Here is a 24,903-nt window from a genome sequence, read left to right on the forward strand (position 1 = left end):
TCACTTATCTTCCCTCATTGAGTATATGTATTGTAGGGAAGATGACGGAAATGGATGCTCTGTTCAAAACTGATGGCGGGTCAGGTAAAGATGAGTGAGAAGGAGTGGGCTACAGTCATGAAAAAGAAAGGAAACAAAATAAGTAAAGTTGTGATGGAAACAAAGATATCCCTAGATTTGTTTATAGTAGGAGTTTTGGATCAGTGTTACCTGGGGGATCCGTTTGAAGCCACGAGGAGTATCGTGGATGCATAGGGCGAGGTGGCATTGGTGAGAGTCACATGAGCTGGTCTTATTCAGATTTCCTGTGTGTCCATAGAGTAGAAGAAGCTTGCTTGATAGCATTTATTGCAATGGTCATAAACTACACAGCACAAACAAAGATGAAATCAGAGACAATTTGAATTATTGTGAGTGCAGCGGAATGTTTATTGGAATTCGGTGAGCTTACAGCAGAGGCTTTGCATGAAATCCTGTCAAAGGATGTTACGCCCCCACAGGCCCCTGAGCCGGTGTAGGGATGTGACTCGAATATGAATGTAAATGAAGAGTGGGAGGTTTTTATTTGATTTTGTATGATGTTGGTTTTTTCACCGGCCTATAATTATTATTATTTTTTATATAGTTTACCGACCATTCAGTAGGTGGCGGCATTCTCCTCTAATGCTTGTTTGTGGACTGCCGTAATACCGTAGAAGAAGAAGCGCGGTCACTTGGCGATCTGCTTTGAGGAAGCGCATGTGCAAAACGTAAACAAAGTGTTTTGGGTAATCTCACACCCAAATTGTAATTTTTCGTGGAGAATTTCTGTAATCAGAAATAGAGTAGGCTACAACAAAACAACAGGCATTGCCAGGTAGTAAGAACATTGTACATTTATTATGTGTACTATATTGTACTATTTAGTATTATCTGTACTATATTTTAATCTGTTGTAATCATAATTTGTAAATCGCTCTGGATAAGAGCGTCTGCTAAATGACTTAAATGATGTAATGAAATGATTAACACAGATCAAATAGCTAGCTAATGTTAGCTAGCTAATTTAAAGGAACGAAGCTAATTGCTAGCTACCTACTGGCATAGCTAACTTCTCATCTAATGTGTAAAAACATTCCTAACATCCATGTCTTGACATTCAATACTTACAAGAAAAAAAATTCAAACAACATATTGCTGTGTGTTCATATCATGCGTTTAAGTTAGTGTTCGTACCGTTATCATGATTCCATGATTTTGCAGCTGGTGAGATTATGGAGAAAGATGACGGTACCAGAGAAGACAACCAGTCACAAGTCAAGAACTCAGTCAGCATGGAGAAGAACTGCTGCAACGAGGACACTTTCAGGTCTGAATGTCTCCTTGTGGTCATAGGAGCTCTAGCTAACAACTTTTATTAGAGAAGATGTTTTGCCTATAAGGAGACACTGCACATTTCATTTGTTTACGGTCAATGGACACTACCCACCTAGTATCCTTTTCAGCAATGTGGTGGTGGTGGTGCAGGCAGCATAGCATTTGAACTGACAAAGAACTGCACATGGTTGGATTGTTGGCGACATCATATCTTTGCAGGCTATTCAGAAATGTAATTGGAATGCATGTACACAGGCATACTATTTCCTTATTAGGTCTGTATTCCCCCAGACAGAACACAGTGCAACTTCACATTGTCTACCAGTGCCAGCCCCCAATACAAAGCTGAGAGCATAATATTGGGAGTATTGTTCTGATTAGGTTTCCCAATGCATTGCATTCCCACACATATTAGAGAAATAATCCATGCCACTCTTTCCAAATCGAAGGAAAGTTCAGTTAAGCAGATGATTGGGCCCAAGGTCTACTACCACCACTGGCACTTTGTGTTTCTCTTCTAAGCCTTGCTAGAAGTTTCCTCATTGTGGACGGTTGTTGAGCAAATGATTACAGACGAAGTTGCATTTTCTAGCATTAAGGGGTCGTTTTCACATAGTGGGTCTCACGTGGCCCCTTCTTGATCCTGCTTAACCCGTAATCCTTCTCAGTCTACTTCAGACCCTCCACAAAAATTCTCAGGTCCCTTATTCACTTCCAGAGGCTGGATTTTATGAAAGGCATCATTGCTCCTCCAAAAGTATACATTAGTCGTCAGATCTGTCTTAACTGGTCTTAACGTAACTGGTCTATCCTACTCTTCTTCCACCTTTTATACTGTCCTTGACAATTTAGCCATTTCTGTGCTTTTGTGACATCAGGAGTTCTGTATGGTCTTTCATATCAAATTCAGACTCACACAGGATGCCAAGGGAAAGTGGAATGATGAGGGTCTCCCATTGATGGATCTTGGAACAAGAAAGAATTGTCAAGGACATACATCTGCAGTTGGACCACTGTAGAAGACACTGCCAAGTATCCAAATCTCCATTTAAAGGAAAAACTATTGATTCCCTTTGTGAACAAGGAACAACCACCTGCCTTTCTGAACTCATCATTGTATCAGTGACCACCTCCATATTTTCCTCCTCTCTTCCCGACACTGAGGTTCCTTCCAGAAGCTCACCCACAATGGATGAGATCCGCCGGGTGTTCGGTTCGCCCATAGGGCGCGTCCGCTCGGACAGCATAGCCAGCTCTGCCACCCAGTCCTCGGGCAGCCGCTTGCTTCTGCGCCAGCGCCTCGCCCAGCTCATGACCTGCGTGGACGACCTGGACCCCTCGCCCCAGCTCCAAGAGCAGGTGGTACGCAGCTTGGACAACGCCTTCCTCGTTTGTGGTAAAAGGGCCAACCGGACCAAGAAAGACAACTTCAGGTGGACATTTATAGGCTTTGCAGAGTTCCTCTTTTCTGACTCTTTGGCCTTATTTCGACTTGACTTCCTCTTTCTCTGTTTGTTTGACATCAGAGTTGCTTTAAATCAAAATGCATTGCACATGGTTCTTCATTGCAAGGGTTTAGTTGATGAATACAATGTACTGTAAGACTGGATACTAATGATTCTTCTTGACTAAAATGCCCAGCAATGACTTCTCCATTTTATTACAATGTTGTCTGTCTTTATCTGAGTACAGAGGGTCTTAGTTGATAGAGAAGTTAGAAACATTTTTCATGTCTTGATTTTAGGCCTTGGACCTTTGGTTGATCATCCTCTTGAGCTCAGAGCAGGCAGTGTGTGCCCTCTCTTCCGTTCTGGATCGTCATCTTTGGCATGCTTATCTTTTGGTTTGATAACCCAAAATGTCCTTTTGTTAACAGAACGGCTAATGATGTTAGGACCATAGAGATCGTACGTCTGTGTTCTGTGCTGAGGACATGGAAACCGATGGGCTTTGTTCTTTGTTGAGAAGTGTTCTTCTTTCACAGTTTTTGAATTGATGTAGACTATGGTTAGAGAGATGTGACTAGGCTTTATCAACCTCCACAATCCATTCAAGACTGGCTAAACATGATGTTGTTGTGTAACTAAATAAGCTTCTGAAAGTTGCAGTCCAATTTGTCAGGCTTTTGCACTAATGAGTTTCGGAGAAAACTGCTGTGCAAGTGAATCATGATCTGCTGTTCTCTCTCTCACTCCTCTCTTTCTACCTCTCTCTTGCTTTCCATCGCCCCCTCTTTACTCTCTCGCTCCCTCTTTCTCCCTATTTCTCTCTTTCTCTCTTTCTCTCTTTCACTCTTTCACCCTCTTCACTCACTGACTCACTCACTCACTCACTCACTCACTCACTCACTCACTCACTCTCTCTCTCTCTCTCTCTCTCTCTCTCCAGGCTTCACATGGTCACGTGGAATGTCGCTACAGCTGATCCTCCAGATGACATCAGCTCCTTGCTTCACCTGAACTCCCCAAAGACCCCAGACCTCTACGTGATTGGGTGAGCTACGGCATGCTGATCGGACATTTATTGAGACAGACAGTACAATAGCATGACAGGAAAATCAGTTTTTTCCTGTGTAAAGTCTACAAGGTTTATTCAGAGTGGCATGGAGAAAATGCTTCAGTAGGTTTATTTGTATGATAATAATGTTACTGGCAACAATAGTTATAAAGTGTGTGTGTGTCTCTTGTAGTCTCCAGGAGGTGTACGCTGCTCCTCACAGGTTCATCATAGACATGGCCGTTGAGGACTCCTGGAGCCATCTCTTCATGTCCAGCCTGGCACCACGAGGCTACCTGAAGGTACAACAGTAGGACAATATGGCTTCATAACACCTAACAATACCACTCCAGCACCATAGACCGGTTTGAACTAGTTTTATGCCACCAGCCTTAGTCTGAAGCAACAGACAAATGTGCTCTCAACATAATTTGTCCTCAGTTTATTTTCACCTCTTTGTCTTTCAAAGCGATATAATTTGCATCTTATGTGTCTCTCCACTTCCACCCTTTTGAGTCTGCCATTAGTCTTTTTCCCGGTTACATAAAGACCCTGAATTGCCCAGGTTTAGATGAGTCTTGTTGTGTTTGCAGGTGTCATCCATCCGAATGCAGGGCCTCCTGCTGCTGTTCTTCTCCAAACTGGCCCACGTTCCATTCATTAGAGACATCCACGACACCTACACGCGCACAGGCATCTTCGGCTACTGGGTAAGATCAGGCTCAGTGGATGTTATTACTGATTATGGCACCTTAATAGCGAGTGTTACAAGGCATTATAAATGCACTTATAAGGCATTATGTGTGTGAGCCTCGCAGAAGAAGGGTGTTATTCGTACGTTTGATCGATTGACAGGGGAATAAAGGCGGGGTGTCCATCCGCCTGTCTTTCTACGGCCACATGCTCTGCTTCCTCAACTGTCACCTGGCGGCACACATGCAGTACGCCTCGCAGCGCGTCGACGAGTTCGAGTACATCCTGGACACGCAGACCTTCGGCACCAAAAAGGCCCCCCACGTCCTCGACCACAAGTCGGTATACATTAAATGCACGTTGTCAACTGAGTGGGCATATTTCTGTATTCACACTGTTGCTGCCTCAGTGTTTTATAAGTGGAGGAGCCTGGCATCTGCTTGTGATAGGATTGTACGTACTACTGTGCTCTCTCTGTGTTGAATGTTCACAGTGGCCTCTCTCTCCACTCCCTCTCTTCTCTCTCTCTCTCTCAGGCTGGTCTTCTGGTTTGGGGATTTGAACTTCCGCATCCAAGATCACGGCATGCATTTTTTGCGCAACTGCATCACCAGCCATAAGTTCAACTTGCTGTGGAGCAAAGACCAGGTCAGACTCCTGGGAGATGCATCTGTTTTGCTCTGTCTTGGAGAATACTATACCTACATTTGACTGGAGTGGAAAACGGACAGTGGCTTTTCATTTAACACGTGTGCGGTTGTCTTTGTTTTCCTGCATGTAAGACATAGGATGTGTCCCAGACGGCACCCTGTTTGTTCACTTTATACGTGCACTACTTTTGACCAGGGCCCTTAGGGCTCTGATCCGAAGGAAGTGCGCTCTTATGGGAATGGGATGCAATTTGGGATGCTGCCATAGTATCACCTGAGGATGTTAAATGTGATGCTTGTCTTGTCATTCCGTGTGGTTGCATCAGCTGACTATGATGAAGAAGAAGGAGGCTGTCCTGCAGGAGTTTGACGAGGGACCTCTGGACTTTCAACCGACGTACAAATTTGACAGGTTCTCTGACCGCTATGACAGCAGGTAACTCTTTGCCCCTATAATTGGATTCACCGTTGTTTTCTTTCAGATTTCCCTCCTTTGCGTCGTCTTTTCCGCCTGCTCTTACTGAGCTGACTCCCCGCTCTCCTCACAACACACTATTATTCAAACCCTCTGCTCTCTTCTGACTTCACAGGTCCCTCCGGGCTTGGTTTGGTGTTCAGTAAGCTGCTCACAACACCCCTCTCTTAATGCCACCCTAATCCACCTTCAGCACTATTCTGCTCCTGCACAATAAGCCCACCAGAACTGTTGTAAGATGGTGATGGATAGATTTATGCTATGGAAAGTCTAAATGCCTCTCTCTCCCACCAGAAAATGGTGCCTACAGGACAGCAGACCTTGCTGTCTTGTTTGTTGTTGTTGTTTTTTTATTTTCTGCTGATGTGAATGCTATGTTATATATATATATATACTATAGTTGTCTGCAGCTAACACAGTTTCCTCTAACAGTACCTGCGGTATATCAGTCGCTGTTATCTTCATATGAAGCCGCTTGAAAATCCCATTGATACGTATCAGCGCCATGGCTGCCATGCTCAGTGGACACAGTATTCTGGATTTGTTAAGGCTAATTAATTTAACCCCCACAATACCATCTCTCTCAGAGAGCGAGAGAAGCTTTGCTAGCCGACTATACCATTGACTCTGTGTGGGCGTAAGCAGCTGTCAGGTTCTAACAAACATGGTTACTTGCTATATACAGCACAACCTCCTGTCCTGCTGCTTGGATTTGTCACTATGGACTTCTAACGAATCGCTGTATACGGTGTGTTCAGAAAGCATTCACTTTTTCCACATTTTGTTACGTTACAGCCTCACTCTATAATTGATTAAATGTTTTTCTCTCCTCAATCTACAGACAATACCCCATAATGACAAAGCAAAAACAGGTTTTTTAGAATTTGTTGCAAATGTATCAAAAAAAATGTAATAACGGAAATATCACATTTTACATAAGTATTCAGACACTTTACTCAGTACTTTGTTTAAGCACCTTTGGCAGCGATTACAGCCTTGAGTCTTCTTTGGTATGACGCTATAAGCTTGGCACACCTGTATTTGGGGCGTTTCTCCCGGTCTTCTCTGCAGATCCTCTCAATCTCTGTCAGGTTGGATGGGGAGCATCGCTGCACAGCTATTTTCATGTCTCTCCAGAGATGTTCGATTGGGTTCAAGTCCGGGCTCTGGCCACTCAAGGACATTCAGAGACTTGTCTCAAAACCACTCATGCGTTGTCTTGGCTGTGTGCTTGGGGTCGTTGTCCTGTTGGAAGGTGAACCTTCGCTGCAGTCTGAGGTCCTGAGTGCTTTGGAGCAGGTTTTCATCAAAGATCTCTCTGTATTTTGTTCCGTTCATCTTTCCTTCGATCCTGACTAGTCTCCCAGTCCCTGCAGCTGAAAAACATCCCCACAGCATGATGCTGCTGCCGCCACCATGCTTCACCGTAGGGATGGTATTAGCCAGGTGATGAGCAGTGTCTGGTTTCCTCCAGACGTGACGCTTGGCATTCAGGCCAGAGAATCTTGTTTCTCATGGTCTGAGTCCTTAGGTGCCTTTTGGAAAACTCCAAGCAGGCTGTCATGTGGCTTTTACTGAGGAGTGACTTCCGTCTGGCCACTCTACCATAAAGACCTGATTGGTGGAGTGCTGCAGAGATGGGTTTCCTTCTGGAAGATTCTCCCATCTCCACAGAGGAACTCTGGAGCTCTGTCAGTCACCATCGGGTTCTTGGTCACCTCCCTGAACAAGGCCCTTCTCCCCCGATTGCTCAGTTTGGCCGGGTGGCCAGCTCTAGGAAGAGTGTTGGTGGTTCCAAACGTCGTCCATTTAAGAATGATGGAGGCTGCTGTGTTCTTGGGGACTTTCAATGCAGCAGACATTTTTTGCTACCCTTCCACAGATCTGTGCCTCGACACAATCCTGTCTCTGAGCTCTACAGGAAATTCCTTCGACCTCATAGCTTGGTTTTTGCTCTGACATGCACTGTCAACTGTGAGACCTTATGTAGACAGGTGTGTGCCTTTCCAAATCATGTCCAATCAATTGAATTTACCACAGGTAATCAAGTTGTAGATACATCTCAAGGATGATCAATGGAAACAAGATGCACCTGAGCTCAATTTCGAGTCTCATAGCAAAGGGTCTGAATACTTATGTAAATAAGGCTTTTCTCTTTTTTATTTTTAATACATTTGAAAAAATGTCTCTGGGTTATTGATGATAAAATTATTTAATCTTATTTAGAATAAGGCTGTAACGTAAGAAAATGTGTCAAAAGTGATAAGGGTCTGAATACTTTCCGAATGCACTGTTGCTGTATGCATTCATGTGTGCGCACGTGTTTGTGTGGGGGGTGGGGGCGTACGCGGGTGTTTGTGTGTCAGCGTCATTACGTACGGCCTCCACCACTGTGCACAAATCAGTACAACTGAGAGGGCACGCACTGCATGAGTCACCCAGTGAGACGGGGTGGCAAACGAATACAGCTGTGAGAGACGACTAATGAGGGATGTGAAAGGATACAAAGCACTGTGGAATCTGATCCATCATGTCGAGCAGACTGACGTGACACTGAGATGGGTAAAACGCTACAGAAATCCGGCTACCTTATGAGATTACTTGTCATACTCTCTCCATCTCTTAACACTCTCTCATGTCATTCTCTCATACACAGGCTTTGTTCCAATGTCCACACTAGCATACTACTGGAATGAATAAATGTATTGGGCATGCATTCTAAGTGATCTACTGATTTTACTTTCTGTTTCTCTACATCTGCCTCCTTGATCGTCTCTCACTAAATCTCTTCGCTTGTCCGTTTGCCTGTGTCTCTCCATCTCTCCAATTCTGACAATCATTCTCTTTCTCGCTTTCCAAATTCTCTCACTAAATCCCTGTCTCTTCTCTCGTCCGCCCGTCTGTTTGTCTGCCCAGTGGTAAGATGCGTAAGCCGGCTTGGACAGACCGGATCCTGTGGAGGGTGAAGCCTAAAGAGTCACCCCCAGAGGAGGAGAAGGACGAGGACAGGGACTCTGGCCTGGATGAGAAGAACACCAAGCAGCAGGAGGAGGAGGAAGAGTTCCCTCTGAAACTCAAGCAGGATTCGTACACCAGCAACATGGAGTATGGCGTCAGCGACCACAAGCCTGTCATCGGCGTCTTTACCTTGGAGGTGACTGAGGCAGCGGCATTTCCCATTCCCACATCTGAGACAGTATGAACAGAGTATTAAGAGTAGCAGTGCTGATCTAAAACCAGTTCCTTCCTGTCCATATAATGTTGCCTCTTAGATCATAATGAACAACACTTACTGACCCAAGATCAGCACTCCTACTCTGAGGCGCTTTTTAAATAAGGGCCTTGGACTGCTTTTCCAATGTGACTCTTGATAGTGAAACGGTATGATGCAAATACAGTGGGGCAAAAAAGTATTTAGTCAGCCACCAATTGTGCAAGTTCTCCAACTTAAAAAGATGAGAGGCCTGTAATTTTCATCATAGGTACACTTCAACTATGACAGACAAAATGAGAAAGAAAAAAATCCAGAAAATCACATTGTAGGATTTTTAATTTATTTATTTGCAAATTATGGTGAAAAATAAGCATTTGGTCACCTACAAACAAGCAAGATTTCTGGCTCTCACAGACCTGTAACTTCTTCTTTAAGAGGCTCCTCTGTCCTCCACTTATCAGTATAAAAGACACCTGTCCACAACCTCAAACAGTCACACTCCAAACTCCACTATGGCCAAGACCAAAGAGCTGTCAAAGGACACCAGAAACAAAATTGTAGACCTGCACCAGGCTGGGAAGACTGAATCTGCAATAGATAAGCAGCTTGCTTTGAAGAAATCAACTGTGGGAACAATTATTAGGAAATGGAAGACATACAAGCCCACTGATAATCTCCCTCGATCTGGGGCTCCACGCAAGATCTCACCCCGTGGGATCAAAATGATCACAAGAACGGTGAGCAAAAATCCCAGAACCACAAGGAGGGACCTAGTGAATGACCTGCAGAGAGCTGGGACCAAGTTAACAAAGCCTACCATCAGTAATACACTACGCCGCCAGGGACTCAAATCCTGCAGTGCCAGACGTGTCCCCCTGCTTAAGCCAGTACATGTCCAGGCCCGTCTGAAGTTTGCTAGAGAGCAATTGGATGATGCAGAAGAAGATTGGGAGAATGTCATATGGTCAGATGAAACCAAAATATAACTTTTTGGTAAAAACTCAACTCGTCGTGTTTGGAGGACAAAGAATGCTGAGTTGCATCCAAAGAACACCATACCTACTGTGAAGCATGGGGGTGGAAACATCATGCTCTGGGGCTGTTTTTCTGCAAAGGGACCAGGACGACTGATCCGTGTAAAGGAAAGAATGAATTGGGCCATGTATCGTGAGATTTTGAGTGAAAACCACCTTCCATCAGCAAGGGCATTGAAGATGAAACGTGGCTGGGTCTTTCAGCATGACAATGATCCCAAACACACCGCCCGGGCAACGAAGGAGTGGCTTCGTAAGAAGCATTTCAAGGTACTGGAGTGGCCTAGCCAGTCTCCAGATCTCAACACCATAGAAAATCTTTGGAGGGAGTTGAAAGTCCGTGTTGCCCAGCAACAGCCACAAAACATCACTGCTCTAGAGGATATCTGCATGGGCCAAAATACCAGCAACAGTATGTGAAAAACTTGTGAAGACTTACAGAAAACGTTTGACCTCTGTCATAGCCAACAAAGAGTATATAACAAAGTATTGAGAAACTTTTGTTATTGACCAAATACTTATTTTCCACCATAATTTGCAAATAAATTCATTAAAAAATCCTACAATGTGATTTTCTGGACTTTTTTTCTCATTTTGTCTATCATAGTTGAAGTGTACCTATGATGAAAATTACAGGCCTCACTCATCTTTTTAAGTGGGTGAACTTGCACAATTGGTGGCTGACTAAATACTTTTTTGCCCCACTGTATACTGCTTTTATACTCCTTCACCCTCTAGCCATCCTGACTACCTCTTCCCTCTGTTTGTTCTGCCGTTCCCTCTTGTCTATCCCCACACTGTAGTTGAGGAAGATGTACGAGACGCCGTTGGTGCGCGTGTGTGCCGAGGGTGAATGGAGCGCCGACTTTGACGCCATGGTGATCTACAGCCCCCTCCAGCCCTTCCCTTCTAGCGCCTGGGACTGGATCGGCCTCTACAAGGTCAGAGTCGACCTAACCCTCCGATGTTCTTTTCAACCGTAGTCGTACTGTATCGTCAGCCGTGTAGTGTTTACAGGTCTGTGTTTGTGTGTTACAGGTGGGATTCAGGAGTGTTTCGGACTACATTACCTACACCTGGGTGAAGGATGATGAGGTCTCATTTAATGACGAGCTCACCCAGGTAATATGACTGCGCGCACGCGTCTCTTGTGTTTTTATGACACGGTGATGCTTGACTATGTTTCTGTGTTTATCCAGGTCTATGTGAGCAAGGATGAGATTCCGGTGCTGGGAGGGGAGTGTGTGCTCTGTTACTACTGCAGTACGCTCCAATGCATTGTGGGTATTAGCTCACCCTTTAAGGTAAGTGCAGGTTTACTGTAAGCCACCAAGGGACAGTCCAGAAATGAATAATATACATACATGCTCTTATACATACATTTTGGGACAGTTTTCAGGATACAGGTTCAGCCATGTCCTGGACTATAAAGCTTGGAGATTCTCCATTTGAAGTTTGGGTTTATAAATGTCTCCGTCTGGTTTTAGGTACAAGAGTCCAAAGTGGCCATTGAGGAAGGTCTAGCGCCGGAGAACATCAACGGCCTTGACAAGGCCACAGCCAGTTAGGACCTGTGAGTGGACCAGACATGCCCTCGAACACTCTCACACAGTCTTTCCGTCTATGCTGTTACACACCTGCCCTTTTGACCTTTGGTTGCCTGTCTGCAAGCTGCGGTGCTGCTGGAGTCATGGAATGTTACTTAGAAATGATAGGCTAGTGCACTTTGAATTTAATGAATCGTACTGTTTAGCTGTCTTGTTCGCCACTGCCAGTTGTGGTGGCAACAGTAACCTGTGTGTTTATTTCTGTTCTGTTCAGATGTTGATTCCGCTTTTTAAAACCAGCCGCAGAGAGATATTGGCAGTGTCGCTTTGAGAAAGGTTCAGTCTTAGTTTTGTTCAGTGTATTTTTTTGTTGTTGTCGGTGTTTGTCTCTTTGGATTCATACAGAACACATTGGACATTGTCAGATGTTCCAGGTAGCTTGTACAAATGTTGAACATTGACATCAAAGTCGTGGCTGTTTCACTTGAACATTTGACCAATCATCTAATGATATCATAAATGCATGATTATCTCATAATTATTTTTAAAATAATGGTTTATATATTTTTATTTTCCCCTTGCAAACTTAGTTGTCTGTTAACAAAAACCCTTTGTGCTATGCTATTCCATTTCAATGCAATTTCTAATAGAGGATATGTTTGAGAAATACAGTGAGCGCCATAATTCATTGGACAGTGACCATTTTCTTTGTTATTTTGGTTCTGTACTCTAGCACTTTGAGTTTGAAAGGATACAATGACAATGAGGGTGAAGTGCAGACCGTCAGCTTTAATTTGACGCTATTTTCATACCTGTCGGATGAATCGTTTAGAAATTACAGCACCTTTTGTACATGGTCCTCCCCCCATTTTACTACAAGTATTTGTTGAATTGCTTCACAGATGTGTGTCGTTAGGCAGGTGTATTCATTTGTGTCGTTTGTGAATGCAGGAGAGCTGTTGGTGAAGAGTATTGATTCTAGACTTTGCTATTGCCTTTGGAGGTTGTCGTTAGGGTGTGGCAACATGAGGAAGACAGCCGTGTCGATGCAAATGAGGCTGGCCGTCATAAGGATCAGAAATGAAAATCAATCAATCAGGAACATTGCAAAAACCCTGGGCATGCCCAAGTCAACAGTTTGGTTCATCATTAACAAGAAAAAAACAACTGGTGAACTCAATTATGTCAAAAGACCCGGTAGACTGAGGAAGACCACTGTAGTGGATGACTGGAGAATATTCTCTATGGTGAAGAAAACCCCCCTGACAACAGCCCAACAGATCAGAAACACTCTCCTGGGTGCAGGTGTAGATGTGTCAAAGTCTACCATTCGTAGACAACTACACCAGCAGGACTACAGTGGGTACACTACAAGATGCAAACCACTGATAAACCTGAAGAACAGAAAGGCCAGATTACCATTTGCTAAAAAGCACCTAAAAGAGCCCCAACAGTTCTGGAAAGAAGTTTTGTGGACAGATGAGACGAAGATTAACATGTACCAGAGTGATGGAAAGAGTTTTTTGGGGAAAAAAGACTCATGATCCAAAGCATACCATCTGTGAAACATGGTGGAGGGGGTGTTATGGCTTGGGCCTGTATGGCTGCCAGTGGAACAGGCTCACTTGTCTTCATCGATGATGTGACTGCAGACAGAAGTAGAACAATGAATTCTGAGGTCTACAGAAATATTTTATCTGCTCAGATAAAAGCAAATGCCTCCAAACTCATTGGGCGGCACTTCATCATGCAACAAGACAATGAACCTGAACATACTGCTAGAGCAACGAAGGGGTTTTTGATGGCCAAAAAGTGGAACATCCTTGACTGGACGAGTCAATCACCGGATCTGAATCCAATTGAATGTGCATTTTACATGCTGAAGAGGAGACCGAAGGCAATAAGTCCTCGAAACAAGCAGGAACTGAAGATGGCTGCAGTACAGGCCTGACAGAGCATCACCAGGGAAGATACCCAGCGTCTGGTGACGTCGATGCGTCACAGGCTTCAAGCAGTCATTGCATGCATAGGATATGCGACCATATATTAACAACGATGACTTTATTCTACATTATGTTAAACTGTCCAATGTTTTTGATGCCTGAAAATGGGGGGGGGGACTATGAATTAAAGCTTCTATATTTTCTAATAGGTTCATCCGATATGTATGAAAATACCCTCAAATTAAAGCTGACAGTCTGCACTTCAGCCTCGTTGTCATGGTATCCTTTCAAACTCAAAGTGCTAGAGTACAGAACCAAAAATACAAAACAATGGTCACTGTCCAATGATTTATGGTGTTCAATGTATATTGCACAATTTGATCTTTTTCATATTCATGACCATATGCCCTTTTTATAGATGTGCGTAAAGGTTACTGGTTTATGCATATTATTGAAGTAATTTTAGTTCTAGTCCGTGTGATTGGGGTTGAAAAGTTATTTAAGAAAAAGTGGATTCAACAAGTGCCTCAATGTTAACAACCTTTAGATAACTGTTCAACGGATACTTTGGTACAAAACTATGTCATTCCTATTTGATTATTTATTGCTGCATTTGAAATGTATGAATAATCAGTGTTCTTATCTTAAAACATATGCAGGTCTTGCTTGTGCTGTACGCATCAACATTTCATCTGTAGAACTTCTTGTACTTTTCTGCGACCAATTTCAGCATAAGCGAGGTCTGTTCAAATGTATTTTATTAATGTCTTTAAACGCTTGTACATTTACTTGTAAAGATTGTTCAGTATATTGAAAATCAGGAGTGCTCTATTTTCTCAGTAACAAATGTGGTAAATGAATGAATACAAATGTTATACTGTAACCCATTTAGGCTTAAATGAAGTAAAACATCTAAATGATGATGATGCCTGTCATTTATCACGAGTCTTGGAGAGAAATACAATCAGTCATTTCTAGACCTTCTTTGATACAATGTAACCTCTTTTTATTTTATTGTAATAAGATTTTGCTTAATTTACAAACTATCATCTTAGTTGGAAACAAGAACTATACATTTCTAGAACAAGAAAGCTTTTTTTTTTTTAATTGACGGATATTTAGAAGATTTATGCAAGGATAATAACAATGGACATTAGGAACAACAATGCCCAACAGTCTCTGAACATCAAAATGATCTAAAGTATTTTAAACCAGGAAACTGATTTACACTTTAGTCAGAGAGAGAAAAACATGTCCAAAAAATTCAAAGGTTGAGTGAGTAAACAAGTTTAACAGTTATAAAGGGCTTTATAAAATACACTCATTGGCTTGAAGCAGCGGTCCTTACAGTATACAGTAAGCGCCATTTCCAGTTTGATCGCCAATCTGATCCAGTAGCAATCCAGGACCAAGGTACAGATGGTACACATGGAGGAATTACATTTGACTCTGCACAACACACAGACGCAGTGCACAAAGTAACCATGGCAATTGCAGCTGGCGTTTGCACCAGCTATAACATTTTGAAAAGGGAAGTTTTTAGTGTGTTTTAGAATGGTAAAATGTCCCCCCGAGCCTATTCCAGACTTCCTTATCGGGGTGGATACTCCCAGCCATAAAAATAGGACTAGATTCTAAATTGATTGGATAGATCTAGGCCTACTTCTATGCTTCCAGCCCTGTACAGCCCAGACAGTGCTCGAGGTGGGCCAGCAGCTCTCGGTGGTGCCTGGTGGGGTACTGGGCTTGGCAGCTGGGGCACTCTAAGAAGCTCTTGTCTAGCAGCTTGGGGACCTGAGAGTGGGAGGTGACGCTCTCTTTGGAGCGCTTCAGGGGTGCTGGGGGTCTGCAGTGAGCGCTGGCCTCGTACAGGCGGGACAACTCCCTCTGCCCCTTCTCTGACTCGAGTTTGGCAACGTGGTCCTTTGCCTTGCGTAACTCCTTCAACACCTTGTGGAGCTGTTGTTGTAAATACTGACAGTCTCGCTTCTCATCCTCCAGGTCTTTGGCGGACACCTGGATCTGCTGTTCCAGAATTGTGACGCGTTTCTGCTCCTCATGCAGGCTCAGTAGGGATTTCTGCAGTAGATTCACCTGTACTAGGAGCTCAGCAGACCTGGTCTCCTTTTCCTCTAGTCTAGCCTGGAGCTCTTCCATGTCATCCCACAGATGGCCCTCTCTGTCCCCAGAGCGACGCTTCTCCTTCTGGACACTCTGCCAGATACTCAGCCTCTCCGCCTGGAACTGCTGCCTCACCTCTCCCACCTCTCTCTGCTTCTCCTCATACCTACACTGCAGCTCAGACAGTTGTCTCTGGGCTGTGTTGAACTGCTCTCTCTGAGTTTCCAGCTCCCTCTTGGTCGTCAGTAACAATTTCTCATAGTGCTTCTGTATCTGCACTGACCTCTCTTCTGAGTGGGTGTCTTTATGCTGCTGTGCGAGGGCCCGCTTGGCCTGGTTCAGCTGCTGTTCCAGCCCAAACACCCGGGCCAAGACCACCTTCACGTATGCCTCTCTCTGCTGGTCGTAGGCCAGCCACTGCTGGTTCTTTTCCAGGGCATCTGTGAGGTGGTCGTGGCTCATTGCAGTACTGGTGGTGAGCACCTGTCCATCTGATGGGCAGCTCTGCTGCCCAGCGCCAGGTCTACTATCCAGCTCCTGGCACTTAGCTGACACGGACACCAGCTTGTTCTTAACGTCCTCTGTCTCGGCTTGGAGTGACTGGAATAGTTTTTTTCTCTGGTCGGCCTCCCTGACATAGTGGTCTATCTGGGCCTGCAGACCGGCCACTGTCTCACCTTCTGCCGCATGGGCCTGCTGCCAAAGAGAGCAGATTTCCTGGTCTCTGGCCAGCAGCTGCTGAGCGTTCTTCTCCCGTAGAGTCTCCAGTGACAGGATTTTCTCTAATAAAAGCTTGTTATTTCCAGAATCTGATCGTTCTCCTTTCTGAGGAGACAGCTCATCCAATGACTTCCTAAGATATGCATTCTCCTTTCTGAGTTTACTGATCTCCATATCATTTTTTGAGCAACACAGCCTTCCACCTGTCTTGTCGACGAAGTTGTCCTTGTTTTTGTTGCTGGATGACATCGTTGCTAAGATAGCTAACGTTAGCTAGCAAATTGCCTCACACAGATCTGCTCCCTCTGCTGGCCTTTTAAGTTTCCCGCGATTGATAGCTCCGCCCAGATTACAACGTCCTGCGTTGACCTAGCAACCGTTTGTTTACAACCTGTCCTTGAGTTCATTCATTGCAGACAAGACGGGCAACATTGTTGCAACTTTTGTCACGAACCAGTGTTTCACACCGCACAGTAAAGGTATGGTAAGAAGAGAGATTTAGCTCGCAACTTATATTTTACTGACATTTTGCAAGCCATGTTTGTTAGCTAGTTTGCTCAAGTTTATATGACAACTTGCTAGCTAGCTAGCTAGCGTGCTAACATTACTGTAGCGAGTCAAATAAAATAAATGCCCATCCTAGGTAGCTACTGTAGCTAACTGCTATTTAGTTGGTAGTTTGCCAGGCTATTTACTAGTTTTGGTAAAACATGATCTGCCTTATTAATCTGCCTTATTGAGTGACATTTGTGATGTTGTTTCTTTATTGAAAGGAAAGATGATTGTTTCCCCCCCCTTCCAGACTGAAAGAATTGCAGTGGAGAAATGTCTAGGTTGATGGACCCTCCGCCCAAGTTCCTGCCACCAGAATGGAGGCTTGCAAACCAAATACATTATGGGAATGCGGAGGCTGAGCGTTCACGCTCTGAGCGACTCACGGCTGAGAGTAAGAGGCTGATAGAAGAGAGTGGCATGGCAGCCAAACGCATGCAACAGGATGCCAACAAGAGACTGGGTAAGATTACATAAATTAGAAGAGGTGATAACATAATCTGTTTCTGTCAAAGTAGTGGTTGATCCATCACTGCAAACAAATGGTTTGTCTGTTCCACTTTGTAATGACACATACATTACATGACAACCTCTGATAATACCCAACCACACACCATTCTTACCATCCTATCTCTGTGTTCAGAGCAGAGAATCCATGACATCAAGTTCTGGAGGACAGAGCTGGACCAGAAGTTGGAGGAGGTTGTCCAGGAGATTGAGGTGCTGATATCCTATAAAAGCCGGGTGGAGAGAGCCTTGGAGAGCTGTGCCGAGCCCCTCAGAGTTGCCCTGCAATGCCTGACTGAACGGTGAGGAGTAAACTCCCAATCAGTCAGTTGGAAAATGAAGTGATACACAAATAGGTGGGAAGGAGTCTGCTCACTGTTCCAACAGGGACCTAGAGTCACCAGACTAAGACCAACAGATAAATAAGAAGGAGATCCTTCAGTCGTCATGCAACCTGGTATCAGAGCATTTCGTGTTATGCTGTATGTAAATTCTAGGGATTCCATTTCGTATGATATGTTGCGTTTCATATGGTATGTATTAATTTGTGGATGTGCATCACCCATTTGTTTGATATGTTATGAATTACAATTCATATTATGTTACCAATTTGTAAAATGTACAAAATGTAATGAATTTGCTAAACGTACAGTGTTACAATTTTTTTTAAATGTATGATATGTTACAAATTCTGGCTAGGTGGCGAACTTTAGGTTTAGGCTAGTGGTTGGGGTTAAGTTTAGGAGATTGGTTAGGGAAAGGGTTAGCTAAAATGCTAAGTAGTTGCAAAGTAGCTAAAAAGTTGTAAGTAGTTGAAAAGTTGATTATTAGCGAAAATGCTAAAGTTATCCATGATGAGATTTAAATTCACAAACTTTCTGTAGCTTGGTGGGTAGGAGTGTTGGGACACAGTAACCGAAATGTTGCTGGATCGAATCACCGAGCTGACAAGGTAAAAACCTGTCTTTCTGCCCCTGAGCAAGACGGTTAACCCACTGTTCCCCAGGCGCCTATGACATGGATGTTGATTAAGGCAGTCCCCCGCACCTCTCTAATTCAAAGGGGTTGGGTTATATGCGGAAGACACATTTCAGTTCAATGCTTTCATTTGTACAACTGACTAGGTATCCCCCTTTCCCTAGACCTTCGCGTTATACCCTACTTTAGATTTTTGCCTTAAGTAACCATCTGTCTCCATGTGTGTTTCAGGCAGAGGCGTGTTTCCATTGACCTGGTACATGACGACGTGGAGCGGGAACTGATGAAGGAGAGGGAGGTGATCGAGGGAGTGGCATCCCTGCTGAACCGCACCCTGGAGCAGACCAATGAACAGATCAGGTGGGTGAGGGGAGGAAGTGGTTCATCACACACACACGATCAAGTCTCATTATCTCATTCTTTTTCTGTTCTGGCTCCAGACTGAACCGCTCTGCAAAGTACTACCTAGAGAAGGACCTACGGGACAAGTTCCAAGCAGAGCAGATTGATAGTTTCTGCTCCATCCTCACAAGCGCCTCCCCGAATATTGACAACGCAACAAGTCAGACATCGCTCGCAGCACCAGGGTAAAACGCTGAAGCTCTGTGTTTGTGCAATGTGGGGCAGTAGGAAATACAATGAAACAAAATATCATCCCTTAATCTTCACCAGGAATGCAGTCTCACCTGCAGCAAAAGTCCTAATTCTACAGATAGAAATAGAAGGCCTGTCACAGTGCATTCTGCATACAGTAGGTCCATTAGAAGCATTATTCCCTTCAGCCAGCAGAGGTCAGTGTAATACCTCCTCTAACCACCCTACTTATCTAAACCTTTTCTAGCGGTTTTTATTTTTCATTTAACCTTTATTTAACGAGGCAAGTCAGTTAAGAACAAATTCTTATTTACAATGATGGCCTACCCCGGCCAAACCCTAACGATGCTGGGCCAATTGTGCGCCACCCTATGGGACTCCTAATCACGGCCGGTTGAGGTACAGACGGGTTAACCTGCCGTCCTTTCATGACACGCTGAACAAAAAAAACATACAACATTTAATCCCTCCAATCCTAGTGCCACTGTGACACCAGAGGAGTGGGAGACCTTCTCCAACATCAACATCCTCAAAGCAGAGCGCGAGAAGAACAACTCCCTGTCGCTGAGGGCTCTGGTGGACAGCCTCCTGGAGCAGACGGCTGCTGACATGCGCAGGCAGCACAACGCTATGGGCACTGCCCTCCGGCTGCAGGTCCAGGAGACCAAGGCAGCCAAAGGACAACTAGAGGACCACTTGGTAAAGGTAAGCAGGAATGTGAAAAAGTGTACTTTATATGCTTAACCCAAGCCATTCCCCCCCTATGATTAGTTACTGAAGCAATTCCCCCACATTTTAAATTAGTCATTTAGCAGACGGTCTTATCCTGAACGACGTACAGGCGCAATTAGGGTTACACGTCTTGCTCAAGGGTACGTCGGCAGATTTTTTTCACCTAGTCGGCTCAAGGATTAGTTACTGGAATGAACCTGGAATGATTCCCCCTATGATTAGTTACTGGAATGATTTCCTTTCAGTTACTGGTTACTGGAATGACGCTCTCGTTACTGGAATAACCTATGATTAGTTACTCTATGATTAGTTGGAATGATGTCACCCTATGGATTAGTTACTGGAATGATTCCCCCTGGAATGATTCCACCTATGATTAGTTACTGGAATGATTCCACCTATGATTAGTTACTGGAATGATTCCACCTATGATTAGTTACTGGAATGATTCCTGGAATGATTCCCCCTATGATTAGTTACTGGAATGATTCCACCTATGATTAGTTACTGGAATGATTCCCCCTGTGATTAGTTACTGGAATGATTCCCCCTATGATTAGTTACTGGAATGATTCCCCCTATGATTAGTTACTGGAATGATTCCCCCTATGATTAGTTACTGGAATGATTCCCCCTATGATTAATTACTGGAATGATTCCCCCTATGATTAGTTACTGGAATGATTCCCCCTATGATTCGTTACTGGAATGATTTCCCTCCTTTCCCCCTTAAAAGGTTCTGTCAGAGGTGGCCAGCCAGGAGTGCAACCTGGAGGCCCTGCGCGTGGCCATCGAAGACAAAGCAGGTCCCCTGAAGGTGGCCCAGACGCGGCTGTCCGCCCGCAGCCAGAGACCCAGCATCGAGCTCTGCCATGACCCGGCCCAGGTCCGCCTGCTCTCCGAGGTCCAGGAGCTCACTGCACACATCAAGAGGTGATGATGCACTCCACTTTCCTGTCTACTGTACATAACTCTTCCTACTGATCTCTTCTAACCTATCTAGGATTTCTGGCCACTATTTTCACTTCAATTACAAGTCAAGCTATTTTGTAGTACTTAACAGTCATGTTTTAGCTCTGTACGAATTATAAGATTAGTTATCCTGACACAACCCAGTGATCAGTGATTCTCTACACTCATGGTTTTGTTATACAAACAGGATATCACAGCTTTCATTTCAAGTCTTTTTGTTTAGTAGATACAGCATCTCTGGTTAAGAGACCTTTCCGAGCGTATTATGTGAATGACATATTGAATGTTTCGCCTATTTGCCATGAGTTGTAGTCGTCTCCCATTGTCCTGTGTCAACCTTGTGACCCCCCCAGACTGCGAGAGGCCCAGGCCCAGTCGGAGATGGAGCTGCTGGCTCTGACCCGCTCCCAGCTGATCCTGGAAGAGGAGATCCAGGTCAAGTCCCACTCCCTCTACATCGACGAGGTCATCTGCACCCAGCTCCGCCAGCCCATTTCCATCCACAGCTTCTGAATACCACTCCCACCATGACAAGCCTGGTCCCTGATCTCTTTGTGCTGTCTTGCATCAACAGATCTGGGACAAGCCTAGACCATGGCCACAGTGGGGCTCTTTAGATTATGCTGACATACCCAGGCCAGCATTTTACATTTGATTGATAAATAAAATATGAGGTATACATTGTGATGGAAAGTTGGAGTGCTTGTATTGTTTGCATCAATTTTAATACAATATTTGGGTTTGAAGAAAAGCAGGATCAGAGTTGTGGAGTGTGTGTTTATTTACAGCGATGGCGGTGTGTGTGTGTGTGTGTGAAAGAGAGTGTGTGTATTTGCCAGACCCATCATGATTGTGCATCAAATTGTAGTTCCTTCCTCTTCCTTTAACTGGTGCTAATATAACAAAAAAAATGCTGTCTTTATGGGCCCACGTGTCTGTCAGGCAGGAGTCAGAGCATGGGGTAGGAGATGGCAAAGTAGTGGAGCTCTGAGTTGATGAGTTGTCTGTAGCGAGAGTACACCTCCTCCAGCTGCTCATCCTCGTCCTGAGTCTCATATTTGTTGATGTAGATCCGCACCTGGGACACAAACACAAGCAGCTAATAAACCAGACAGTATATTGCTCACATAATACAGTAATGCACGTTGCTATAGCAAGGTACAGCACATGACGTGTCATCAGTAGTAGAGGAAGTAAAATGGGACCTGCCCCTTCAAGAACTGACAAAAATGACTGCCCAGCTGAAGGCTGCTTCATTTATGACCCAAACACACTTTAAAATGCCTGCAATATCCCTGTTCACTGGGCAGGAGAACACAGCAGGCTAGTGTGGGGAGCTTGTGTCAGTAAATGGCTTCAAAGCCAGGACACAGATTGGTACGCAGGTCGGTAGGCCTAAATGGCCTTGGCCTAGCTCCCAGAGCTCTGGCTCACCTTGATGGTCCTTAGGATGATCTTCTTTTCCAGGCGTTTCTGCAGCAGCCGGTCCAGGAAGCTGATGTCTAGGAATGCCCAGACCTTCATGTAGATCAGCTGGCTGCACAGCAGCACCACCTCCAGCAGCTCCTCGTCCACAGACTCGTGGCTGTTGTTCAGGTCCAGGGTCAGTTTCTAACCCACGGAATGGGGTGGAGAGAGATTCACGACACTTCAAGACTGGAGTCGTGTTTCTTGTTAAAGTATGAGCTCCACCGATTTCCTATTGACAGTTCATTCATTCCGTGGATTCATTCCGTATCGCAGAAGATCTGCATAACAATGTAAAGGTTGTTTCCGATTGAGCTGACGCATGCAGCGTTTACTGTGAACGCAGTCTCCACAAACGCGGCAACATTAGCTTTAAAATGTACATTTTCCACGATACTTCTGCAATACCAATTGAATGCAGTCCTTGGGGATGGTTTCCCTGACGTAGATTAAGCCTTATCCTAGACTAAAACACATTCTCAATGGAAATTCTCTTCGTCCAGGACTAAAGCACATTCTCAATGGAGATTCTCTTAGTCCTGGACTAAAACACATTCTCAATGGAGATTCTCTTAGTCCTGGACTAAAACACATTCTCAATGGAGATTCTCTTAGTCCTGGACTAAAACACATTCTCAATGGAGATTCTCTTAGTCCTGGACTAAAACACATTCTCAATGGAAATTCTCTTTGTCCAGGACTAAAGCACATTCTCAATGGAGATTCTCTTAGTCCTGGACTAAAACACATTCTCAATGGAGATTCTCTTAGTCCTGGACTAAAACACATTCTCAATGGAGATTCTCTTAGTCCAGGACTAAAACACATTCTCAATGGAGATTCTCTTAGTCCAGGACTAAAGCACATTCTCAATGGAGATTCTCTTAGTCCTGGACTAAAACACATTCTCAATGGAGATTCTCTTAGTCCTGGACTAAAACACATTCTCAATGGAGATTCTCTTAGTCCTGGACTAAAACACATTCTCAATGGACATGGACTAAAACACATTCTCAATGGAGATTCTCTTAGACCTGGACTAAAACACATTCTCAATGGAGATTCTCTTAGTCCTGGACTAAAACACATTCTCAATGGAGATTCTCTTAGTCCAGGACTAAAACACATTCTCAATGGACATGGACTAAAACACATTCTCTTAGTCCAGGACTAAAACACATTCTCAATGGAGATTCTCTTAGCCCAGGAATAAAACACATTCTCAATGGAGATTCTCTTAGTCCAGGACTAAAACACATTCTCAATGGACATGGACTAAAACACATTCTCTTAGTCCAGGACTAAAACACATTCTCAATGGAGATTCCCTTAGTTCAGGACTAGGTTTAATCTGTGTGAACTGCATGGATATAAAAAGACAATGTAGGTACATGAAAAAACACTTGATACACTACACATACTGTGCAGACTTACTCGCCACACCAACCAGTAGCCTAAATGGTGCCATCATCGCTCCATAGCTGACTGCTACTGTGTATTGCCGGGTAGAGAAACCAATCCTCACCTGTAAACAGCTCCTGTAGCAGGGCACTAGGTTGGTGAGGGCAGGCTTGACACTCCAGTCCTGTTCACTGAAGTAGCAACTGGTGAGACTGAGCGAGCGCAGCGGGATCTCTCTGAGCAGAATCCTCCCCAGCTTGTCCATGTCGAGGATCCGCTCCACTGTGATATGCACACGGAGGTCGGGACAACGCTGAGCCAGATGGGACCAGGCATCCCCCCAGACCACCTGGATGTGGGGCTCGTGGATATGGCATCGTATGGTGAACGTCTGCAGGGACCCTCCCCCGTCCAGGCTCCTACACGCCGCGGACAAGGCCGCCAGCAGCTCATCCGACAGGCAGCTGTAGTTGAGGGTCAGGGTGCAGAGGCCCTGGAAGCGGTTCATGACCTGGGGGAAGGCGGGGCTGATGAAGACGGCCAGCGGCTGTGAGAAGAAGTCCTCCAGGTTGAGGTGGGTGATGCCGGGCCGGCGGCCCAGGTGGACGTGCTGCTGAGATGCAGCCACGGCCTCCAGCACCTCCAGGCCCTGGGGCAGGTTGAGGCGGGCCCCTCGCAGGCTCAAGTAGCCCAGGCGGGAGCTCTCGCGTCGCAGGTAGAAGGTGAGGCTGCGCACCAGCGCCTTGCGTACGCTGCGGCACCAGGCGGCGCGGTCCAGCTCCATGTGGTTGACAGTTAGGCGGCGTAGTCCGCCTCTGGTTTTACGCAACGCGGCGAGGAAGGTCCTCAGTGTCTGCTGGAAGCGCCGGGACACCAGAGAGTTGAGGGGGTGGGAGAAGCGGATCTCCAGATCCTCCAGGTAAGCGCCGTAGGTCTTGGCGTAACACACGGCCGTCTCCAGCTCCGAGCGGCGGGTCCTAGAGATGCGGCCGGAGAAGTTGAAGGTTCGAACCCTCCAGAGAGAGGGCGAGCGCATGACGTGGTGCCAGTGGAGACACACCAGGGCCGCCTTGACACGGTCACGGTCACGCAGCCACCAGAACACCTGCCGCAGACACACGTCCGGGAGGTTAGCCCAACCCAGCTTAGGCTCCTCATTTTCCTCCGCCTCGCCTTCTTCCTCCTCCTCCTCATCCATTATCTCTATTCCTTCATCCTCCCCCTCCTCTTCTTCTTCGTTTTCATCCTCCGAGAGCTGTTCCTCTGGATCTTCGGGGTAATTCATTTACAAGGAAGAAGTTTTGCCCAACCACTCACGTCTCTCAATATTCATCCACCAAATGTAAAGAAATAGTTCTCCCTGTAGTCTGAAATGAATTGTGTGACTCTGGGGTTCACTTGGACTACAGAGAAGCAGAGGACACATTGACACGTGTCCGTTGGGTGGCCAT

General features: G+C 45.1%; 4 protein-coding genes across 4 annotated transcripts; 2 read left to right on the plus strand and 2 right to left on the minus strand.

The window, feature by feature from the left end:
• Positions 1-702: 702 nt before the first annotated feature.
• Positions 703-14,329, plus strand: LOC135552674 (inositol polyphosphate 5-phosphatase K-like). The gene is made up of 13 exons (XM_064984430.1): positions 703-856; positions 1,243-1,348; positions 3,745-3,849; positions 4,046-4,154; positions 4,446-4,562; positions 4,708-4,883; positions 5,082-5,193; positions 5,522-5,631; positions 8,587-8,824; positions 10,722-10,859; positions 10,957-11,040; positions 11,118-11,222; positions 11,406-14,329. Exons 2-13 carry the CDS (start codon positions 1,254-1,256, stop codon positions 11,484-11,486), a joined length of 1,470 nt encoding a protein of 489 aa, XP_064840502.1. The 5' UTR covers positions 703-856; positions 1,243-1,253; the 3' UTR covers positions 11,487-14,329.
• Positions 14,330-15,073: 744 nt separating this feature from the next.
• Positions 15,074-16,498, minus strand: LOC135553359 (centrosomal protein of 55 kDa-like). The gene has a single exon (XM_064985508.1). It carries the CDS (start codon positions 16,496-16,498, stop codon positions 15,074-15,076), a length of 1,425 nt encoding a protein of 474 aa, XP_064841580.1.
• A 145-nt stretch (positions 16,499-16,643) lies between these two features.
• On the plus strand, positions 16,644-21,335 carry tekt1 (tektin 1). The gene is made up of 8 exons (XM_064982710.1): positions 16,644-16,728; positions 17,052-17,264; positions 17,445-17,610; positions 18,518-18,646; positions 18,727-18,873; positions 19,360-19,585; positions 20,349-20,545; positions 20,938-21,335. The coding sequence occupies exons 2-8, from the start codon at positions 17,075-17,077 to the stop codon at positions 21,095-21,097; spliced, it is 1,215 nt and encodes a 404-aa protein (XP_064838782.1). The 5' UTR covers positions 16,644-16,728; positions 17,052-17,074; the 3' UTR covers positions 21,098-21,335.
• A 167-nt stretch (positions 21,336-21,502) lies between these two features.
• LOC135551499 (F-box only protein 39-like) lies at positions 21,503-24,881 on the minus strand. The gene is made up of 3 exons (XM_064982709.1): positions 23,577-24,881; positions 22,019-22,195; positions 21,503-21,662 (listed from the first exon to the last, which is right to left on the minus strand). Exons 1-3 carry the CDS (start codon positions 24,735-24,737, stop codon positions 21,534-21,536), a joined length of 1,467 nt encoding a protein of 488 aa, XP_064838781.1. The 5' UTR covers positions 24,738-24,881; the 3' UTR covers positions 21,503-21,533.
• Positions 24,882-24,903: the final 22 nt, after the last annotated feature.

This window comes from Oncorhynchus masou, chromosome 13 (assembly GCF_036934945.1).
Source record: "Oncorhynchus masou masou isolate Uvic2021 chromosome 13, UVic_Omas_1.1, whole genome shotgun sequence".
Classification (NCBI taxonomy): domain Eukaryota; kingdom Metazoa; phylum Chordata; class Actinopteri; order Salmoniformes; family Salmonidae; genus Oncorhynchus; species Oncorhynchus masou.

Excerpts from the sequence above, each read along its gene's own strand:
- LOC135552674 (XM_064984430.1), top strand. The coding sequence starts at position 1,254 with ATGGAGAAAGATGACGGTACCAGAGAAGACAACCAGTCACAAGTCAAG. Across the intron at positions 8,825-10,721 it reads TCGGCGTCTTTACCTTGGAG|TTGAGGAAGATGTACGAGAC; the intron begins GTGACTGAGGCA and ends CCCACACTGTAG. Across the intron at positions 11,223-11,405 it reads GTATTAGCTCACCCTTTAAG|GTACAAGAGTCCAAAGTGGC; the intron begins GTAAGTGCAGGT and ends GTCTGGTTTTAG.
- LOC135553359 (XM_064985508.1), bottom strand. The coding sequence starts at position 16,498 with ATGTCATCCAGCAACAAAAACAAGGACAACTTCGTCGACAAGACAGGT.
- tekt1 (XM_064982710.1), top strand. The coding sequence starts at position 17,075 with ATGTCTAGGTTGATGGACCCTCCGCCCAAGTTCCTGCCACCAGAATGG. Across the intron at positions 17,611-18,517 it reads CTGCAATGCCTGACTGAACG|GCAGAGGCGTGTTTCCATTG; the intron begins GTGAGGAGTAAA and ends TGTGTGTTTCAG. Across the intron at positions 20,546-20,937 it reads CTCACTGCACACATCAAGAG|ACTGCGAGAGGCCCAGGCCC; the intron begins GTGATGATGCAC and ends TGACCCCCCCAG.
- LOC135551499 (XM_064982709.1), bottom strand. The coding sequence starts at position 24,737 with ATGAATTACCCCGAAGATCCAGAGGAACAGCTCTCGGAGGATGAAAAC. Across the intron at positions 22,196-23,576 it reads GCTACAGGAGCTGTTTACAG|AAACTGACCCTGGACCTGAA; the intron begins GTGAGGATTGGT and ends TCCGTGGGTTAG. Across the intron at positions 21,663-22,018 it reads TCATCCTAAGGACCATCAAG|GTGCGGATCTACATCAACAA; the intron begins GTGAGCCAGAGC and ends TTTGTGTCCCAG.